The sequence below is a fragment of the Protopterus annectens genome, chromosome 15.part0 (assembly GCF_019279795.1).
Source record: "Protopterus annectens isolate FY-2018-M chromosome 15.part0, PAN1.0, whole genome shotgun sequence".
NCBI lineage: Eukaryota > Metazoa > Chordata > Ceratodontiformes > Protopteridae > Protopterus > Protopterus annectens.
This window is the reverse complement of record NC_056749.1, coordinates 477,369,992-477,388,556: the sequence shown is the minus strand read 5'-3', so window position 1 is coordinate 477,388,556 and position 18,565 is coordinate 477,369,992. Positions and strand designations below refer to the sequence as shown.

Genomic DNA, 18,565 nt, shown 5'->3' with positions numbered 1-18,565 from the left:
AACCGAAGAGCATGAAGTTCAGACACCCTCCTGGCAGATGTAATAGCCACTAGGAATAAAGTTTTCCAAGAAAGATATTTCAGGGAACAAGAAACAGCTGGCTCAAGGGGGAAGAATCAAGGATGTCAGCACTAAATTTAGATCCCACTGAGGAGGAGGATTCCTGATTGGAGGCTTTAGTAGGAAAATTCCTTTCAAGAAGGCCCTACAGAGTCTATGGGACATAATATTATGATCTGCTATCCCGACATGAAAATTAGAAATAGCAGCCAATTGAACTCTGACTGTGGAAGAAGAGGAGCCTGCATGAAAAACCTCTGCTAAGAAGTCTAGAACTGCCTGAACAGGGGCAGTAAAAGGATCAATATTTTGGGCCTTAGCCCAATAAGAGAAACGTTTCCATTTGCTTGTGTAAATCCTCCTGGTAGAGGATTTTAGTGAAGCTACTATGATGTCTCTAACTGGGTTAGAGATCAAAGGAAGCCTAGCTAAGGAAGGAAGTGGAGCAACCATGCTGTGAGGTTGAGAGAAGGGATTGACCGGTGCAGCTGACCGGATTGGTGAATCAGTAGATCTGGCACTGGGTCCAGATGCCACGGCTGCACCAAAAGATGATGATGGAGAAACGGGAACCAAACTTGTCGAGGCCAGTAAGGGGCAATGAGAATCAATTTGGCTCTCAAAACGGCAGGTTTCTGGATCACCTGAGGGATCAGAGGAAATGGAGGGAAGGCATAAAGAAGTCCCTGGGGCCAATCCTGGGTCAGAGCGTCTCTGGGGGGATGGCCTGATAGAGGGAAGAGGCTGAAGAAGTCTGGACATTTGCTGTTTAGGGGAGTAGCAAAAAGATCGCAACATGGACGACCCCATTCCAGAAAAATCTCTTCCGCTATAGATTGCTTGAGAGACCACTCGTGAGGCATGAGGATAGCTCTGCTCAATCTGTCCGCTATAATGTTGGTTTTTCCAGGGATATGCGTTGCTACCAGAAACCGATGAGAGGAGATCGCCCATTGCCAAAGTCTGAGCGCTTCGACACAAGGGGTAGGACTTGGTTCCGCCCTGTTTGTTGATATACCAAACTACAGACATGTTGTCTGTGTGGACTGCAATTGTCCCTACGGGAAGAAAGTCGTTGAGGGCTTGCAACGTTAAAAGCACTGCTCTCATCTCCAGGACATTTATGTGCAGATGGTACTCGAACGGTTGCCACGCCCCATGAACCATCCTGCCCTGATAATGACCCCCCCCACCCGATCAGGGAGGCATCCGTGGTGACAGTGGCTATCGGGGACGGAGGTACAAAGCACCTGCCTTGGTGAACCTGAGACGATGTGATCCACCAAGCAAGATGTTCTTTGCATGTTTGTGTCACCAGAATCTGGTGACGCATTGGGAGTTGCTGGTATGACCACTGTGTGAACAGCATCCACTGAAGGAGGCGCATGTAGAATCGAGCCGGGGAAGAAGAGTAATGGCCGCAGCCATGAGACCTAATACCTTTAGAACCATTCTGGCCTGTACTTTCTTGCTGGCCAGAATGATCCTGACATGAGTCTGAATGTCTGAAACTCTTTGTTCTGTAAGGGTAGCTGACATCCCAACAGTCTCTAAGTTTGCCTATGAAGGTAATAGACTGGCAGGGCGATAAGGATGACTTTTCAAGTTGATTGAGATGCCTAAATGAGAACAAAGGTCTATTGTGTAATCCCTGGCTTGTATAAGCTGATGCCTGGTGGTGGCTGACAGGAGCCAGTCGTCGAGATACGGAAACACCTGGAATCCTTGACGTCTCAGGTGAGCCGTGACCACTGCCATGCATTTGGTGAACACTCTGGGGCTGTAGTGAGACCAAAGGGCAGGGCTCTGAACTGGAAGTGACTGGACCCCAGCCGAAAGCGGAGAAATCTCCTGGAGCGTCTGTGAATTTTGATGTGATAGTACGCCCTGAAGATCTATTGAGCACATCCAGTTGTCCTTCTGTAAGAAGGGCAGAATTGACTGAAGAGTGACCATTCGAATCTTGTCTTCCTGACAGACTTGTTGAGTCTGCTGAGATCCAATATTGGTCTCCAGTCTCCCGTCTTTTGGGGACCAAAAGAACCTTGAGTAGATTCCGGCTCTGAATGGTCTATTGTAACTGGCTGAATGGCTCTTTTTTGCAGTAGTTTTGCGATTTCTAACTCTGCAATGTCCCTTAGACCGGGTGGTATATCTGGAAGGGAACTTGAGGGGAAGGGACTTTCCTCGAAAGGAATTATGTAACCCTTGGATATGATCGACTGTACCCATCTGTCTTGAGTGAGGGAATGCCAGGCTTCTGGGTACAGTGATAATCTTCCCCCGACTGCCTCCAAGGAGGGACAGCCGGGTAACACCTCAGGGATGCTGAAAGGGCTTATCAGAGAGAGGCTCCCTGTTTCCCTGGTTCTTGGACCCCTCTGCCTCTAGAGCGCGCCTGTTGTTGTTACCCCTCTGCCTCTAGGGGTAAACTGACCACGTGAATCGGCGTGACTCCTTGGGATTTACGGAACCACATCTTCCCACCCTTCTGTCCTTTGGGATAAGGCCTAGAAGGGGTGGAAAACGGACTCCAACAGCAGAAAGAGTCTTGCCGTCCTGCTCACACCTTGTCAAGGTTTCCTTCACCTGAGGGCCAAACAAAGCTGACCCATCAAAGGGAGAATTTGTGAAGGACGCCTTAAAGGGATCCAAAATCACATAGCCGCATCCAGGCTTGGCGCCTAAGAGCCACACCTGTGCCTCGGCTCTACCCATCCGCAGCATAAGATATTAGCCGCATGGAGGAGTTAGCAATGGAATTGAGGGTTCCTAGCTGCGAAGCAATCTTTCTTGAGCCCCTGCAGCTGTAGGATCCTGAACTACTTCTCCCAGCTCCTTCAGGATATCTCTTTGGAGTCTGGTGAAGTGACATAGGTAATTCAGCGAACGATAGCAAAGGTCGCTGAGGAAAACATCCGCCACTACCTATCCATGGTCCTAGAGTCCTTATTAGGAGGATGGACGGGCACGGAAGGATCTGCAAGTTCCTTTTGGTGGCCGCAGCCACCACCATGGCATCAGCGGGACACCCTTGGTAAGGAATTGTTTGTCACTAGGGGCAGTGATAAATTTAGAAGGCCTCCTAGGGACTGGCTCTACAGAGTCAGGAGCTGCCCACGCCTGCAATAACCTGCATAAGGGGTCGAAGGCGGAGACACCCAGGAGGTGGAGGGCCGAGATCCAACGCCTCTAGGTATACTGACTCATCCTCAGAGGGATTGTTGGTGGGCCAGTTTCCTCTGTTTCAGAAGTTCTAGGATGTCTGAGAAGGAGACATCCTCAGAGGGGAGCTAGGGGATCCCTCTGACTCATCAAAGTCAGTATCCAAGTGACAGACTCGGGAGTCTACATGCTTCCTCTTACAAGTCCTCTTCCTAGGAGGATCTCCCAAACATCAGGAGAATCCTCGAAGAGGGGAAATTCCCAATGGGGAAACCTGAGGCAGTGGTTCTCTGGGTCCTCTAGCAAGAGAAGTGGCAGAGATGTCAACAGGTACTATAGAGGGAGGAGCTACGGAACACACTGCTGACTGAGACCTGTGGCCAGTACACTCTTCATCACCTCGATTGCTCCTCCCAGGCAGGTCCGAGAGAACCCGCTCAAGAGCTAGGAACCCAGGGACCACCAAAAGGGAAGTCTCCGAGGCAGATGTCGGAGCCGAGCTCACCAAGGCCGAGGCTCCAAGGGGAAGAGCGCGGACAAGGGTCCGATGCCACTCACCCCCTCGGAGGAGACCATGGAAGCCCGACCACCGAATCCCTCTAAGGAAGAGGAGATAAGAGTAGAGGCTGAAGGAACAGAAGGGGGTATCCGTCCTCCAGCCGTAGCAGTAACCATGCCCGAAGACTCCAACTCCAAGCTCTGGGGTAGAGTTGAAGGAGGAACTGTAACGGGGTGTGGACCAACAGTCGCCTGCTGAGACGGGCTGTGTAACATTTGGGCCAGTACCTGTGACTTGAGTAATCTACTGACCACTCTCTAGGTCATGATCTGACAACCTGGATGACCTTGAAGATCGGCTCCGGCGGCTCCGCCCGATAGAACAGGTGAAGCCGGAGCCGAAGTATCGGCTCCAAGGAAGGAGACCTCGACCTCTTCCTGGAATGAGCCATCGGAGCCGATATTATAGATCCTGTCGGCGCCGACTTCGGAGCCGACAGAACGCCGATGTATCGGCTCCAGCCGGAGCCGATACAGCCACCAGTAACGGTGTCGGAGCCGATCGGAGCCGACACCAATGCCTGTTACATGGGTGTCGGAACCGATCGGAGCCGACATCGGCGGACAATACAGATTCGCACCGATAGCCATCGGTGCCGAAAGCTTTGTTACAGAATCGGCTCCAGCCGAGCCGATCTCGACTCAGTATGAGTCGGAGCCGAGGCCGTAGGCTTAGATACAGAAGCCTGGGCCTTGGCAGGTTTTGTTGATTTTGGTGGAGCCGACTTAGCCGGAGAGCCATCCGGCTTAAGGCGGCCCCTAAGAATCAACTTGTTACGCCTCCTGCAGGACTCTCTGGCTGAAGGAGTGACAAATAGCACAGGAGTCCTGCAGGTGAAGAGGGCCCAGACAATACAGGCAAGAAGTGTGACCGTCTGTCAGAGACATCTTCTGACAGCACGAGTCACACTTCTTAAAACCTGAGACCCTCTCCTTTGACATGGTGCCGAAAAAACACAACACACAGACACACCAGTCAAAATTAAATTAAACAAAATACCAAGAGGTATTCTATAAAAAAAACAACACACACACCCTAACAGGGGGATGGGATAGGGAAAATTGACTAACAAAAATTAAAAGAGACAGGGAATTTCTGTCAGAAAGGGAAAAATAAACTTAAACTATCAAAAAATTAGTTTTAGACTAAAAAGGGGCTTGAAAAATCACAAATGTGAACAACTTACCAGGAGCTGGTAAAAAGAAGACCTCCTAAGCGAAGCGGCAAACGAGATCTGGGTACTTACCGCCTTGCATCATGGGATATGGGGCTGCCTCGAGCTGGTAAAAGGAGTTCTCGAGCTAAAGGGAGCCGAGGATCGGCTCCGAACCCATCAAGCAAGAATGAAGGCGAGATTGACAACTTAACATTGGAACTTTTGTTGCAAATTAGATTAAATGCCTACACAAAGCCAGGCTTGAATGATAAATGTACCCTCATGTGCTTGCTAAAACTTAAAACTTTAGATAGATAGTTTAGCATAAATGATATTCATCATGTTAAAGTAAGTTTCATCAAGGTTGGTGCCTATTTAGTACTCAGGCACATTATAAATAAAATAGAACTTGATAATAATATCCAGTATTATGTAAGGTGAGTTAAGTGGGATGAACTAGACAAAAAGCACCATCAATAGTTTAAAGTAAGAGAGTTTAGTATATAATGTTGTATTTAATTCGATAGAATGTTAGAAATAAGTATAAGTACAACAAAAATGTAGGATGTTTTGGATGGATGGGTTTTCATCTCTAATGGGATGTATATATTATGTTTGAGGATGTATTGTGACTTTTCAAGTCATGTAGCGGAAGAATGTACATGTTATGGCTAATTTCAGCGTATGTTTTTGTCCACTATTTGTTAGGGAGTATTAAAAAGATCGTTGAAGATGTATTGGAAATACAAATAATAGTTTTTAAATTATGGGTGCTTTAAAACTTAGTGCCCATGGTTTATATGGTACATGTAAAGTTTGTTTACATGATGTTATCGAGGTTTAAATGCCAGAGAGTTGAGAGAGCTTGGTAGGAATTCTGTTAACAGGTGTAGCTGCATGTCAGAGGCTGTGTGCCAAAGGGTCATGGCCAGCCTGCATAGAGGGTAGGCGTGAGTCCCTCCCTGCTTGTTGATGTACCACATCACAGTGGTGTTTGTTTTGATCAGGAGATCCCCTGGACAGAGAAGGGGCTTGAAAGCTATGAAGGAGTGCTGCACAGCCATCATCTCTTTTTGACTGATGTGCAGAGTGATTTGCTGTGGGCTCCATTGGCCCTGAATGCACCTGCCATCAAGGTGTGCACCCCAAGCGTAGTCTGATGCATCTGTGGTGAGGGTCTGGGCAGTAGGGGGTGAGGAGAAAGGTATTCCCCTTGTTGTGGGAGCATGCTGTTGCCCACCAAAGAAAATCTTTTCTGAGGCAAGGAATTATAGGTAGAAGAGTTTCCAGGTCTTGAGAGTGTTGGCACCAAAGGCTGTTTAGGTACCACTGAAGTTTCTGAATAAACACAGCACAAAGCGTAATGTGCACCATAAATTAACAAAATAAACAAGTCAGGAACCAAGCAAATAGCTGCACCTTCTTTATTACACACTTCTTCTAGTACCTCAGCTAGAAAGCCATCAAGGAATAACATCATAAACTATAGCAGCCTTTTTTTATATCCCTTCAATTTTATATGCAAATATAATTAATTCACCAACATTTAATTAATAAAAAACACCACCCAAGCTTAAAGACACAGTTCCCTTGAAGGAAATAAAGATTTACACTATCTGTAAAAATAAACACTTGCATGATATAAAAGTGAAAATCTAAACATTGGAAAAAACACAAGTTTGCCCTAAGCCTTAAACTAAATACATAATTATAAATATTCCTTACTCTACAATAAATTTATTTATACATTATATAACTACCTTACCATCATTATTAATAAATAGCAGCATTCCTAATTTCATATTCACATTTCCACTACATAAACTTATACGAAAACATCTTAATTATATTTATTTTATTTAATTAACCATCCCAATTTAATGCCAAATTCAACCCTCATGGATGTAATGTTCATAAATTAATAATGATTTTGTTTTCAAATTTAATAACTTACGAACAAACCCCCCCCCCATGTTATGAACTCCAAAGCGTCTAGCCAGAACACTAAAAAAGAAGCCATCTAAATTTCCACCATGGACAGAACAAAAATGTTGGGCCACTGGGCTTTCCAATCTCAAATTCTTAACATCCCCAAAACGCTCCAATATCCTCAACTTTACCTTCCTTTTCGTTTGCCCAATGTACCACCTGGTTGGTGAACAACCACATCATATAATATAAACAACTCCACAAGAGTCACATTTGAATTCATTTTTAATCCAGACTTTTTTTCCATTAATGATGGATCCATCTAAAATTCCTGATTCTATTACATACTTTATACTTTTCACAGGGAAAGGCCCCCAGCCTTTCCCTCACAGTATTTTGTGCCCTTTGGTTCAGCAATTCCCTCAAATTGCTGAATCTACCATAGGAGAAGGTAACTCTACTGGGAAAAAAAATCCCCACTACCTCATCCCTGCAAACCACTGGCCATAATTTGTTTACCAATTCCCTTATGGTATCTGAGAAGGGAGAAAATTTTGTTACGTAGAAAATAGCCTCTCTTTCCAAATCATTTGCATTATACTCATTCCAGCCCTGGAACCTTTATGGTAACATCCTCCACCTGGCACCCCTCTGATCTTATCTATAGCTTCCTGAATGTATGTATCCTTATAGCCCCTCTTTAATAATTTATTCCTTACCATGGCAAACTCCTTTTCCAACATCTGCTTGTCAGACGTATTAGTAAAAGTGTGCTTAAATTCCCCATAAGGTAAAGATTTTATCAAATGCAATGGGTGAGAACTACTGGCCTCTAAAAAAATTATTGGCAGCTGTTATTTTATGAAAAGGACTATATTGAAGCATCCCCTCAATTGTCCACATAAAACTCCACATCAAGAAATTGCATGGTTTTATCATTAGTTCTATATGTAAATTCTAAACCAAAAGAATTTGAACTTAACATGACCATGAAATTCCTGAATTCACTTTGCTCTCCCCTACACACAATTATTAAGTCATTAATGAAGTGTATAAACAAGATCACATTATTCTTCTAAAAGCATGTGGGCTAGACAAACATGTTTTCAAAAAATGCCATAAACAATATGGCATAAGAGGGGGCAAAAGCCACCCCCACTGCTGTCCCCTCCAGCTGCAAGTAAAATGTTTGTTCGAAACTAAAATAGTTGTGAGTAAGGGCAAATTCTAATAGTTGACAAACATAAGTAGTTTGTGGACCTTCTCCCATCATTTTCAGAATTGCTTCTAAGCCCCTTTCAATTTTAATATTTGTGTAAAGTGACTGTACATCCACACAAGCAAAATAATAATCAGAGCTCCATTGTAACACATTCATGCCCTCCAAAACCTGTGCAGTGCTTTTTACATATAACTGAACCTTGGGGAGCAATACCTTGAGTTGGGAGTCCAAAAAGATGCCAATGTTCTGCAAAAATGCTCCTACACCCGAAACTATAGGTCTCCCTAGTGGTTTAGTAAGTGATTTATGCAACTTCGGAATTGCAAAGAACCTGGCATCCCTTGGACTTTTTACAAACAGATTTTTAACATCAGATTGATTAAAGAAACCCAATCTTTCACCTCTCTTCAGCCCAACCTTTCACCTCTCTCCAATGTACTGTACTGTCTTTCGGCTTTTCCCGGTTAGGGGTCACCACAGCGGAACTCCGGTCCGCTAATGATTGGCAGTAGATTTTTATGTGCTGGCTTGCCGGGCCTAATGCACAACCATCAACGAAGGAACGCCCATTCACACATGTCGACACACAGAAGACGCTCTAATTGAGAATCGAACATGCAACGTCTAACTGTGAGGCGACAACGCTACCGCAGCACCACCACTGCAGTTTCACCTCTCTCCAATAACTCAAGTAAATCTTCATTAAATGCACATATTGGATTAGATTGTAACTTCTTATAGATTTTATTCATCTGACAATAAATCTAACACCATGCTTTTATAGCCTTCCCTTGTCATCACCATCCAATTACCCCCCTTGTCTGCTTGTGTGAAAACATAATGTTCAGTCAAACCATGCAACTGCTTTAAAGCTTCCCACTGTGCTTTACTAAATTCCATACATTCGGTTTGTGAACAAAATGCTTATAAACAACTTCTATTTGTTTACACAAAACTGTTTCAAACGTGTTGACTGCTACAGACATTTTGGGGGGTAAAAAAGAGTTTACAAAGGGAATCTTTGGAACACACAATTTTCCATACCCAGTTGCAAAATTACCATTACATTCATTAGAAAGGTCAAAGTCATTACCAATGTCCAAGTTAAACATGTTACCAATGCCCAGGGTTGTCATAAACTGAAATGTTCAGTAACGAATCATCCAAATATTCATCACTGCCCAGTTCTACTTCACTGCTGCTTTGCCCCTTATTCGAGAAGAAAACATTTAAGTGCAGTTTCCTGCAAAACTTTTTAACTTTCCCCCAACAGGGCCGCCAGAGTTGGTAGGTGCATAGGAAAGTGTTAAGTCTGATAAATTAACAATGCTTAGGTCATTACAAGAAATATGTTCAGGGAAAGCACAATCATTATAATTTAAACATGCCTTATCCTGTTCACTGAAACAGTTCAATTTCTCTTTCCCTTTCCCTGAAACCTTTTACCTCTTCCTTTACCACGGGCTGTACTATCGAACTCCTCCACAACTTCCATCTGTATGGGGCTATCAGCTGCCTTGCTCATGTCTTCAAACTAGACTCTTTTCCGACCATTAGACACCATTTTCCCTGATGAACTAAAGTATCCCAAAAGGAAAAACCAGAACGATCTATTCCTCCTATTTGCATAGGTCTCATGCCCTCTTCTACCTTTTCTTTGCCAGGAGAAAATGATTCCGCACCCATAATCACTAATGTCCCTTGCAAGATTTCTTGCTTCCTTTCTATAACCTCTGATTCCACCTTTGTCACTCGTACCTTCACATCTCCCATTTGCCTGCAAAGGAGATATCCGATGTCTCTGATAACAATGCCTCCTGTAACTGGGTGATGGAACTCCATACCTTTTCCTGTGCACAAACATTTGTTTTGATCAGAATTTTTTACGTATTAATAGTGCAAAGCAGCGACACAGATTTCCACTCTTCCAGTAAATCATTTTCTTCTTCAGAAAACTCAAATGCTGGTAAACAGTCAACCCTAAGCCCTCTATGTGTTATATTCAGTTCCACATACTTCTGTAACAATTTTATATCACAGAACAGCGAGACTTCTTTTTTCAGAAATTTCTCCAGCTGATCATACCTCTCGTCCATCCAACTGTCATTGCCCATAGACCATGGGTCATTACATGCAATTTTATCTTCTCTTTCCTTCCATAACTCTGCACACCAGAACTTCTCCACTTCTGCTTGGGTTTTAAAAACCCCAGGAATCACCACTGCTCCTTCCATAGACATAACTGAATAAACACAGCACAAAGTGCAATGTACACCATAAATTAACGAAAAAAAAAAACAAGTCAGGAACCAAGCGAATAGCTGCACCTTCCTTATTACACACTTCTTCTGGTACATCGGCTAAAAAGCCTTCAAGGAATAACATCATAAACTATAGAAGCCTTTTTTATATCCCTTCAATTTTATATGCAAATATAATTAATTCACCAACATTTAATCAATAAAAAATGCCACCCAAGCTTAAAGACACAATTCCCTTGAAGGAAATGAAGATTTGCACTATCTACAAAAATAAACACTTGCATGATATAAAAGTGAAAATCTAAACATTGAAAAAAACTTTTAGTTATGTACTCACCATAACTTCAGATGTTTGGGATCCATCTCGCCTACATTCTGAACTGTTCGGCTCCGACTCGGCCTGTCAAGGCTCATTCTACAAGGGCTATGGCTACTTGACTAATTCATTCATTCTAATTTTGCTATTAGTGACATTTGTGCTTTTGATACATGGTCTTCACCGCACACCTTCATCCACCACTACAAATTAGATGTGGCATCTAGAGGGAGCTTCATTCATTTCCACAGTGCTCAGAGTGTTTTCCAATGAGCCACCCGACCCTTGGAATAGGGGCTACTGTCCCATCAGTTCAGAATGTGGGGGTAGATAGATCATAACATCACATTTGGTCTTAGACTCATGTACTCAACATAATGTCAGATGGATGGGATCCATCTCCTTCCTAATTCCCCCCTCTCCCCCCCTTTCCTTGGGAGAGAGATCAGGAGGTTGTGAAGGAATGTTGTTTCATCTTGAAATATAATATATAAGTTGTGCATGTGTGCATGTATCGTGATGAAACAAGACAAGATCTGGGGGATTAGTGATAGTGGCATCCTGATATAAAGATAATAAGAGGCCTCACTCTATAATAGCATAAGTACAAGCGAGGAGGAGGGGATCGGCCCCGAACCCATCGATCAGTTCAGAAGCATAACATCACAAGTTTACCCTAAGCCTTAAACTAAATACACAATTATAAATATTCCTTACTATATAATAAATTTATTTATACATATACCATTAAAGTTTCCTCATATGCAGTCTGGCATATGGAATGAGTAGTATGCAAGATGCCATGAACCCCAGAGCTTGCAGGATCTTCCTTGCAGTTAGCTGGGGCTTGGTGGCTAGTTGAGAGAAGTAGACTGTTAGCAAAATTTGTTTCTCTGGAGTAAGGTATGCCATCTGGGAAGTTGTATCCAGCCTTGCTCCCAGGAAGATTATCCCTTGGGTGGGTACCTGTTTGGATTTATTTTCATTGACTGTGTACCCTAGGGAGGTTCGTATGGTCTTTACAAAGGCCAGGTGCTTAAGCAGCTTCTCCTGGTTGTCTGCCTAAATAAAGCAGTTCATAGGTTCATAGGTTCATAGATTAGTACCAGACTAACTGCCCTATTGGGCCATTTGAAGCCTAGCCAGTTACCCCATGTGAAAATCAAGCCCTGCACTTTGTGGCTTTAAGGTAAACACCCTAACCATTATGTCATCTTCCCACCCCAGTTGTCTAAGTATGGGTAAATCTGAATACTTCTTTGTCTGCAAAAGGCAATGGCCGGAGACAGACATTTTGTGAAAACTCTGGGAGCAGTAGATAAGCCAAAGGGAAGCGCAGAGAACTGAAAGTGTTGAGATCCTGCCCTGAAGTGGAGATATTTCCTGCATGATTCCCTGATAGGAATGTGGAGGTAAGCCTCTTTTAGATCTAGGGTGGCTAGCCAAGCATCCTTGGAGAGCATGGGTAGCAGCTGCTGGAGGGTGAGCATTTTGAATTTTGGGATCACCAAGAAGGTGCTTAGAATGGATAGATCGAAGATGGGTCACCAGGTGCCCTCTCTCCTGGGCACCAGAAAAAGTCTGGAGTTGAAACATTGGCCTACCTGTTCTGCAGGAACGTGCTCTATTGCCCTCATAGAGAGCAGAGAAAGGATTTGCTTTTGAGCCTCTGCCCACTGATTTGGTGGTAGATCTGGGAACCCTTTTGGGGTTGGAAGCGTGTGGAAGGAAAATTTGTATCCCTGAGATACAATGTTCAGAACCCAGTGGTCCTTGGTAATAGTGGCCCAGGTGCTTGAGTGAAAGGAGAGTTTTCCTCCTAGGGGTAAGTGAAGGTGGGCAGAGGGAGGGGGTGATGAGTCATTGTGAGTTTTTACCATAAGGGGGTGGCTTAGGACTCCCTGATTTTGAAGTGGAGGTAGTCCACTGCGTAGCTCTCTGCATTCTCTGGGGCTGCTGTCCGGGTGGGGTCTGCTTCCACAGGGCCTAGGCTGGGCTGGCTTACTGGGAGCAGGAAAGGACCTGTGTTTGGAGGGACAATGCCTGCTGAACCTAGGGGGCTGGACCTGCAAGAAATCCTTAACTGTTTGCATAGATTTTGCTTTTTCTTCCATCTTTTTTAAGACCTCTTCTGCCTTCATGCCAAATAAGTTATCTTTGTGCAAGGGGGCATCCAACAATTTAGATTTCACATGATCTGTCTGGGGCTGTTCCCTACGCCATGCATGTCTTCTAATGACAGATCCAGTGACTGCCACCCAGCAAGCAGCTACTAGGGCGTCAAAACCACAGTGCAAGGTGTGTTTAGTTACTTGACTTGCAGAATGCATTAACTCTTGTAAATCTTTAGATTCTGCCCACGCAGGAAAGGAAGACATTTTTTGTTTAAGGAGTTCCAAGGTATGTTGCTAAAATTTCGGGTCTATATTATAACCGCAAAAGACTAAAACCACGAATACATAAATGTCGACACATAATGAGTGAACTACCAGAAGAGCAAACCACCAGAACAGTGAAAGGCAAAATATCGAATGGATTTCCCTAACCAACAGCGCCGTGTAAGTATACGTAAACCAGCTACTAAAAACAATAACAAGACACACTTTTTCAGGGGGGCAAGCCCCCCTGCACTCCCCCACACCCCCTCTACTTAAATATACCAACTCCGCGTTCACACTACAGTGGGGAAAATGGTATATACCCTTATCCCCAGAATCGCCCTGCTGGCTGAACAAATCCGTTCAATATTTTGCCTTTCGCTGTTCTGGTGGTTCGCTCTTCTGCTAGTCTGCTCATTATGTGTCATCGTTTACAGATTTGCAGTTTTAGTCTTTCACGGTTATAATATAGACCCAAAATTTCAGCATATTGAACTGACAATTTAGTGCACTGACAGCAGAAGTATTTGAGGTGTATACTTTCTTACCCCATCTATCCAAAGCTTGGAAATCCCTGTTTGAGGGGGTGGGATTCTTAGTAGAAGTTGCTTTAATTCCTTCTGGCCCTTGAGAAATGACCTCAGGGTCAGCTGTAGGATTTTTAAAAAGATATTTGTATGAGTCAGGGACTCTATAGTACCTGTGTGATTTTCTGGGAATAGGAGGAAGGGCGTCAGGAGTCAAGCTGGATTGGAGGAAAACATCCTCCACAACATCCAGGACTGGGAGGATGGCCAAATGTCTGTGTTGTGGAAGATCTAGGAATTCTCTGAGTCTCTTTTTAGACTGAGGGTAGTCCTGACTCTCTCATTGGAAATGCTCCCTTAAGGTATGCAGGGTTTCCCCAGAGGAAAAATCCTCTGGGGGAGAGGCTGAAGGAATGGAATTGTCTGCATCAGAATCCTCATAAGTGGAGAGGGGTTGCATGTCTTCATATTCAGATGCATCAGATTCATCTGACTCTTGTTCAGACAAAACTACAGGGGACAGATCTCTTTCCCTTTTGGAGGGGGTAGCTTGGCTTGTCCTGATCAGCATGATAAGGTCTTCTGCCATTCTAAGCATTTGAGACTGAGGCAAGGTAGCAGGTTCCTGAGAGTGGGTCGTCGGTTTCTTGGGTGAGGTTCATACCAGGGGCATAAGAAACTTGGTAGTTTTAGAAAGAACGGTAGTCGTGAAAGAAGACGTCGGTTTGTGTTGAGATTTGGTAGTGCGAAGGACTTCCTCGGAAGCCGGTGCCTGCTCAGCAGCTCCGGACCCATCCAAGGTTGAGACAACCGCAGGATCCTTAGTAAAAGAAGAAGAGGTTTGCGGCATACTGGACTCTGAAAGGGTCTCAGTAGCTGCCTGTGAATCAACAGAAGCAGGCATCAGGGGCTGCAAAAGTGCTCACTGAGGACCGGAGAACTGACGACTAGCTTAACAGAAGCACGACGGTAAGTTTGGACCTGTGCAGCCTGTCTCTGTCTTTATCTTTAGGTTTTTTTGGAAGATCTGCTGTCGGATGGCTTACCAAAGCCATATCAGAATTCGAGGACTATAAGCGAAAATATCTGGCTACAATAAGGGCCCAACGATGGTTAGTTCTGGCGTTGACCAAAGCACAGAAGCGACAATGAAGGATGTCGTGGTCTGGGCCTAAACAAGTGACGCAGTAAGAGTGGAAGTCTTGGTGTGATATTTGTTTTCCACAAAATTATTAACTTTTTCTGACATCGGTTAGTGCAAGAAAAAAGGATCCCCAATGTGGTACTTAGCTTTAGAAGACTTCAACTTCAGTTCGGTAGACGAAAACTCAGGTAGTGGCCGACTGGCACTCGTGCGAACTGCTCCTGCTTCGGGCTCCGCTGCAAGAAAGACTGATGTAATGGCGTCGGCTGCCTTACTTTATACTACTGATGACCTGATGTCAATGCTCAAGTGACAGCAATATATGCAGAAATACTAAGTCTCTGGTATTCGGGCTGGCCAAGGGCTAACCTCGCAGGGATAACTCAAATATGATGACTGCAACAGTGAAACACGAAGAACATCCAAGGAGACTGGTAAAGTACAGTTTTGTACCTGTAAATGATGATGTTGGATCCACATTGCTGCAGTCCTTTGAGATACCATTGCAGCTTCCTCATATGCAGTTTGGCATTGGGAAGCACCAGAATACAAGATGCCATGAACCCTTAGGCTTGAAGGACTGTCCTTGCAGTCAGCTGGACTGAAGAGAGATAGGTGATGGAGTAACTGGAAAGATCTTTTTTTGTGTCGGGTAAAAAAAAAGGCCATGCTGTATTCAGTCTCACACCACACCAGAAAGCACATGTCTTGGAGAGAGAGACTTTATTTCGTTCGAACATCTGCCAAAAAAAGAGTCTCAAAGATGCTTAGTACAGCCTGCAAGTGTCGGTAAATTCAGTTCCAGGCATAAACAATGGTTTTCAGATAAAAATTCCTCTGAGAAATAGTTTCCACAAGCATTCGTAGTAGTCAGATAGAATATCAGTCCACAGAAAATAGTACCCTAGTATAAATAAAATTACTTTCACAAAAAATAACTCAGATTTCCTCTGAAAAATATAATATTGGAAGGCTTTCCTCAGCAGGAGACTTATCTGCCCACTTTGAAGTATTGTTAGCCAACAGACACAAAGTGTATTTCTTCAGTGAGAAAAAAAATTCAGTTGTACTGGTCTCTGGATTTTAGAGGCCTAGTTGAATTTTCTATAATGTTTATGGTCTTCAATATTTGATCTGAGCCTAAGCAAAATTAAGCTTTGCAAATGAAAATCTTTAAGGACAATCTGACTATCAGAGTAAAAGAGAAAAAGAATGAATGGAAGACATGTGATGCATGGAAACAGCAAGAAGACATGAAAACAATGTGTATCAATGACAGGGAGAAAAGTGGGATGCTCCCATACCTACCTTAGTGTACTTCAACACAAGCCCTCACTAGTCTTTACAGGAAAGAAATGAAGCTACTGCTTCTGAAACATCAGGTCACATAAGACACAGATAAGGTGAGCTATAATCCAAATGAGATAAAAAAGTTATTCGATCTATTTGCCAGTGCATCAGGGCACACTTTTGCATTTGTGGTTCTTTCAACACACTTTTGCATTTGTGGTTCTTTCCAGAAACAGAAGTCCCTGGGTCCAGTGAAATTGGCTGGTGAGCAATATTAAAACAAATGACAAATAATGTTTGTGATATTCACTTCATCTAATGATAAAAATCTTTGTCTTTCTTTTTGAATTACATTAACTCTAAAAAGATACATAAAATGGCTGCCGCAAGCAACATGAAATTTTGAAATAGAATATTCTTTTACTTACCTTTATATCCTTTAGGTCCGGTAAAACCTGGCTGCCCTCCAAGACCAGGTTCTCCAGGCACTCCTTTTTCACCTATTCGAGGAAGTATTGGTATTTGACCTAAAATCAAAATAAAATAAAAATCTTTTATGTTGCAATTATAGTTTTCAATAAGCAGGCAAAACTTAATCAACAACCACCATCTAGTATATGCATATATTTATTTTCCACTGGCTTAACATAACTTTACAGAAACCAGACCACTGGGCAATGCTGGCCTGCCCTATGGACAGAAAGGAGGCTTGGTGAAATGACTTGCAACATGATTCCATGTCCGATAGTCAACTCGTAAACACAGCACAATACCTGGGATGAAATAAAAAAAACAATCCGAGAAGGTAAATGAAGAGAATCACCTCCTGATTGAAATAAAGCCAACATGTGGTCAAATGCTGAGAATGAATTAAAATTTTAATATTAAAAAACATGTTTGTAAGTGACCTGATGTTATTATTAGGTGTTCAATGACTGGTTGAGACCCCATTTAAATAGTGTTTCCTGTATGACTGGCTTACTCTGAAGAAGTCCTGTATTTTCCTAGGGATGAAAGTGCTCAGCTGAAGTTTTTTAACATTAAACATGTTTACGAGTTGACTGTTGGTCTTGGAATCAAGTTGTTTCATCAAGCCTCCTTTCTGTGAATTTGGTTCTTAGTTCTTTTGTGTTTGTGTACTTTTCACTGGTCTGACCTGTGCTTATGGCTGGCTACTACCATGATGCCTACTTATTAGTGGAGCTGCCTCATATACAATCAGTTATTACATTTTGTGTCACTACTATTAGAATATGTCATACATTATTTTTAAACAGGACCCTGTTCCCAACACAGAAATTTCAAAGTTCACAACTGACTAGGATATGACATTGCCAGTCAATTACTGAAAGAAGCACATTATCAATATTATCACTTTAAACTGCTGAAAATAATATTTGGTGATTATGGGGAATTTAAAATGGTGCCACTTATATGGAAAACAATAAATTCCTGTGAGGTTCTGTCACTATTTTCTGCCGCATATGTTTCTTAAAGAAAAACAAAAGAATAGTCTTACTACTTTTCTTAGGACAATGCAATAAATCAACCAAAACACAGTTTCTTTCCTTAAATGCTGCCAAACAAAATAAAATTAACAGATGTACTGTATTCACTTCAGGAAAATATAACCATTTATCAATGCTGAATGTTGACTTGCACTGGAAATAAACTTGAACATTAACAGTTCACAGGAAAGCAACATAATAGTGTTTTGGTCTTTATAAAAAAATACACTGCTTTCTTAAGGACTAGCAAATAACAGAAACTGATTTCATGTTCTTTAAAGAAGAAATAATCACATGAAGTCAATATATATCATTTAGTTCTTGATAACAATAGCACAAACTTTCATAAACACTGTCAAACGTGTTAACAAACTAAACTGACTTAGCAAGGGCTGAGTTAGAATATTCTTGCTATACAATTTTCCCTCTTCACAGACTACCCTGATGGTTGCTCGACCTGTCCCCAGTTGGACCATTCCTCCATGTGGACAAAGCTAGGCATCTCTGCAGTGACTGAGTGCCCAATGACCCATTTACTCCTGCCTGGCTAGCACAGTCAGACCACTGATTCATCTATAGTAAAAGTAAAGTAGTAGGAAGTATGCCAAATGCTGGTCATGCAAAGCAGCCTACAAGGCCTGTGGAGCACCCCTCCTTTGCAGTGTTTTTACAAAGTCTGCTGTGAGCTGCCAGTTGCTGGTATCATGCCTCCACACATTCACTTGGCTACATGCACGTACATAACAGCATTTTGTACCCAGATGCTCATGTTCCCTAGGTTTAACACTTAGTGCTCTCATTAGGTGTCATAGAAGTAGCAAGCCAGAAAAGCCTTCCTCCCACTAGGATGGACAAGCAGACAGCAACTTATCATTTTTAACCTCCCTGGCAGGCCTCATCTGGCATCAAATTCAGAACAAGTAGATATAATTCAGTGCTTTATCCATCTGTGCTACAATAGCTGGTTCTTGCTATGCAGTTCATTCCCTGCTCTCCAGCTTGCCTTCCTTCCACTAGAGGCTGAGAATTTGAATATCTGGAATCTCAGGA

General features: G+C 43.1%; 1 protein-coding gene across 3 annotated transcripts in view; it reads right to left on the bottom strand.

The window, feature by feature from the left end:
- COL4A6 (collagen type IV alpha 6 chain) overlaps nucleotides 1-18,565 on the bottom strand; it is a 4,024,271-nt gene that overhangs the window by 1,489,619 nt on the left and 2,516,087 nt on the right. For all 3 annotated transcript variants that reach the window (XM_044057202.1, XM_044057203.1, XM_044057204.1), the window contains one exon: nucleotides 16,436-16,534. In XM_044057202.1, coding sequence (XP_043913137.1) covers nucleotides 16,436-16,534 — 99 coding nt within the window. The remainder of the gene's footprint in view (nucleotides 1-16,435; nucleotides 16,535-18,565) is intronic.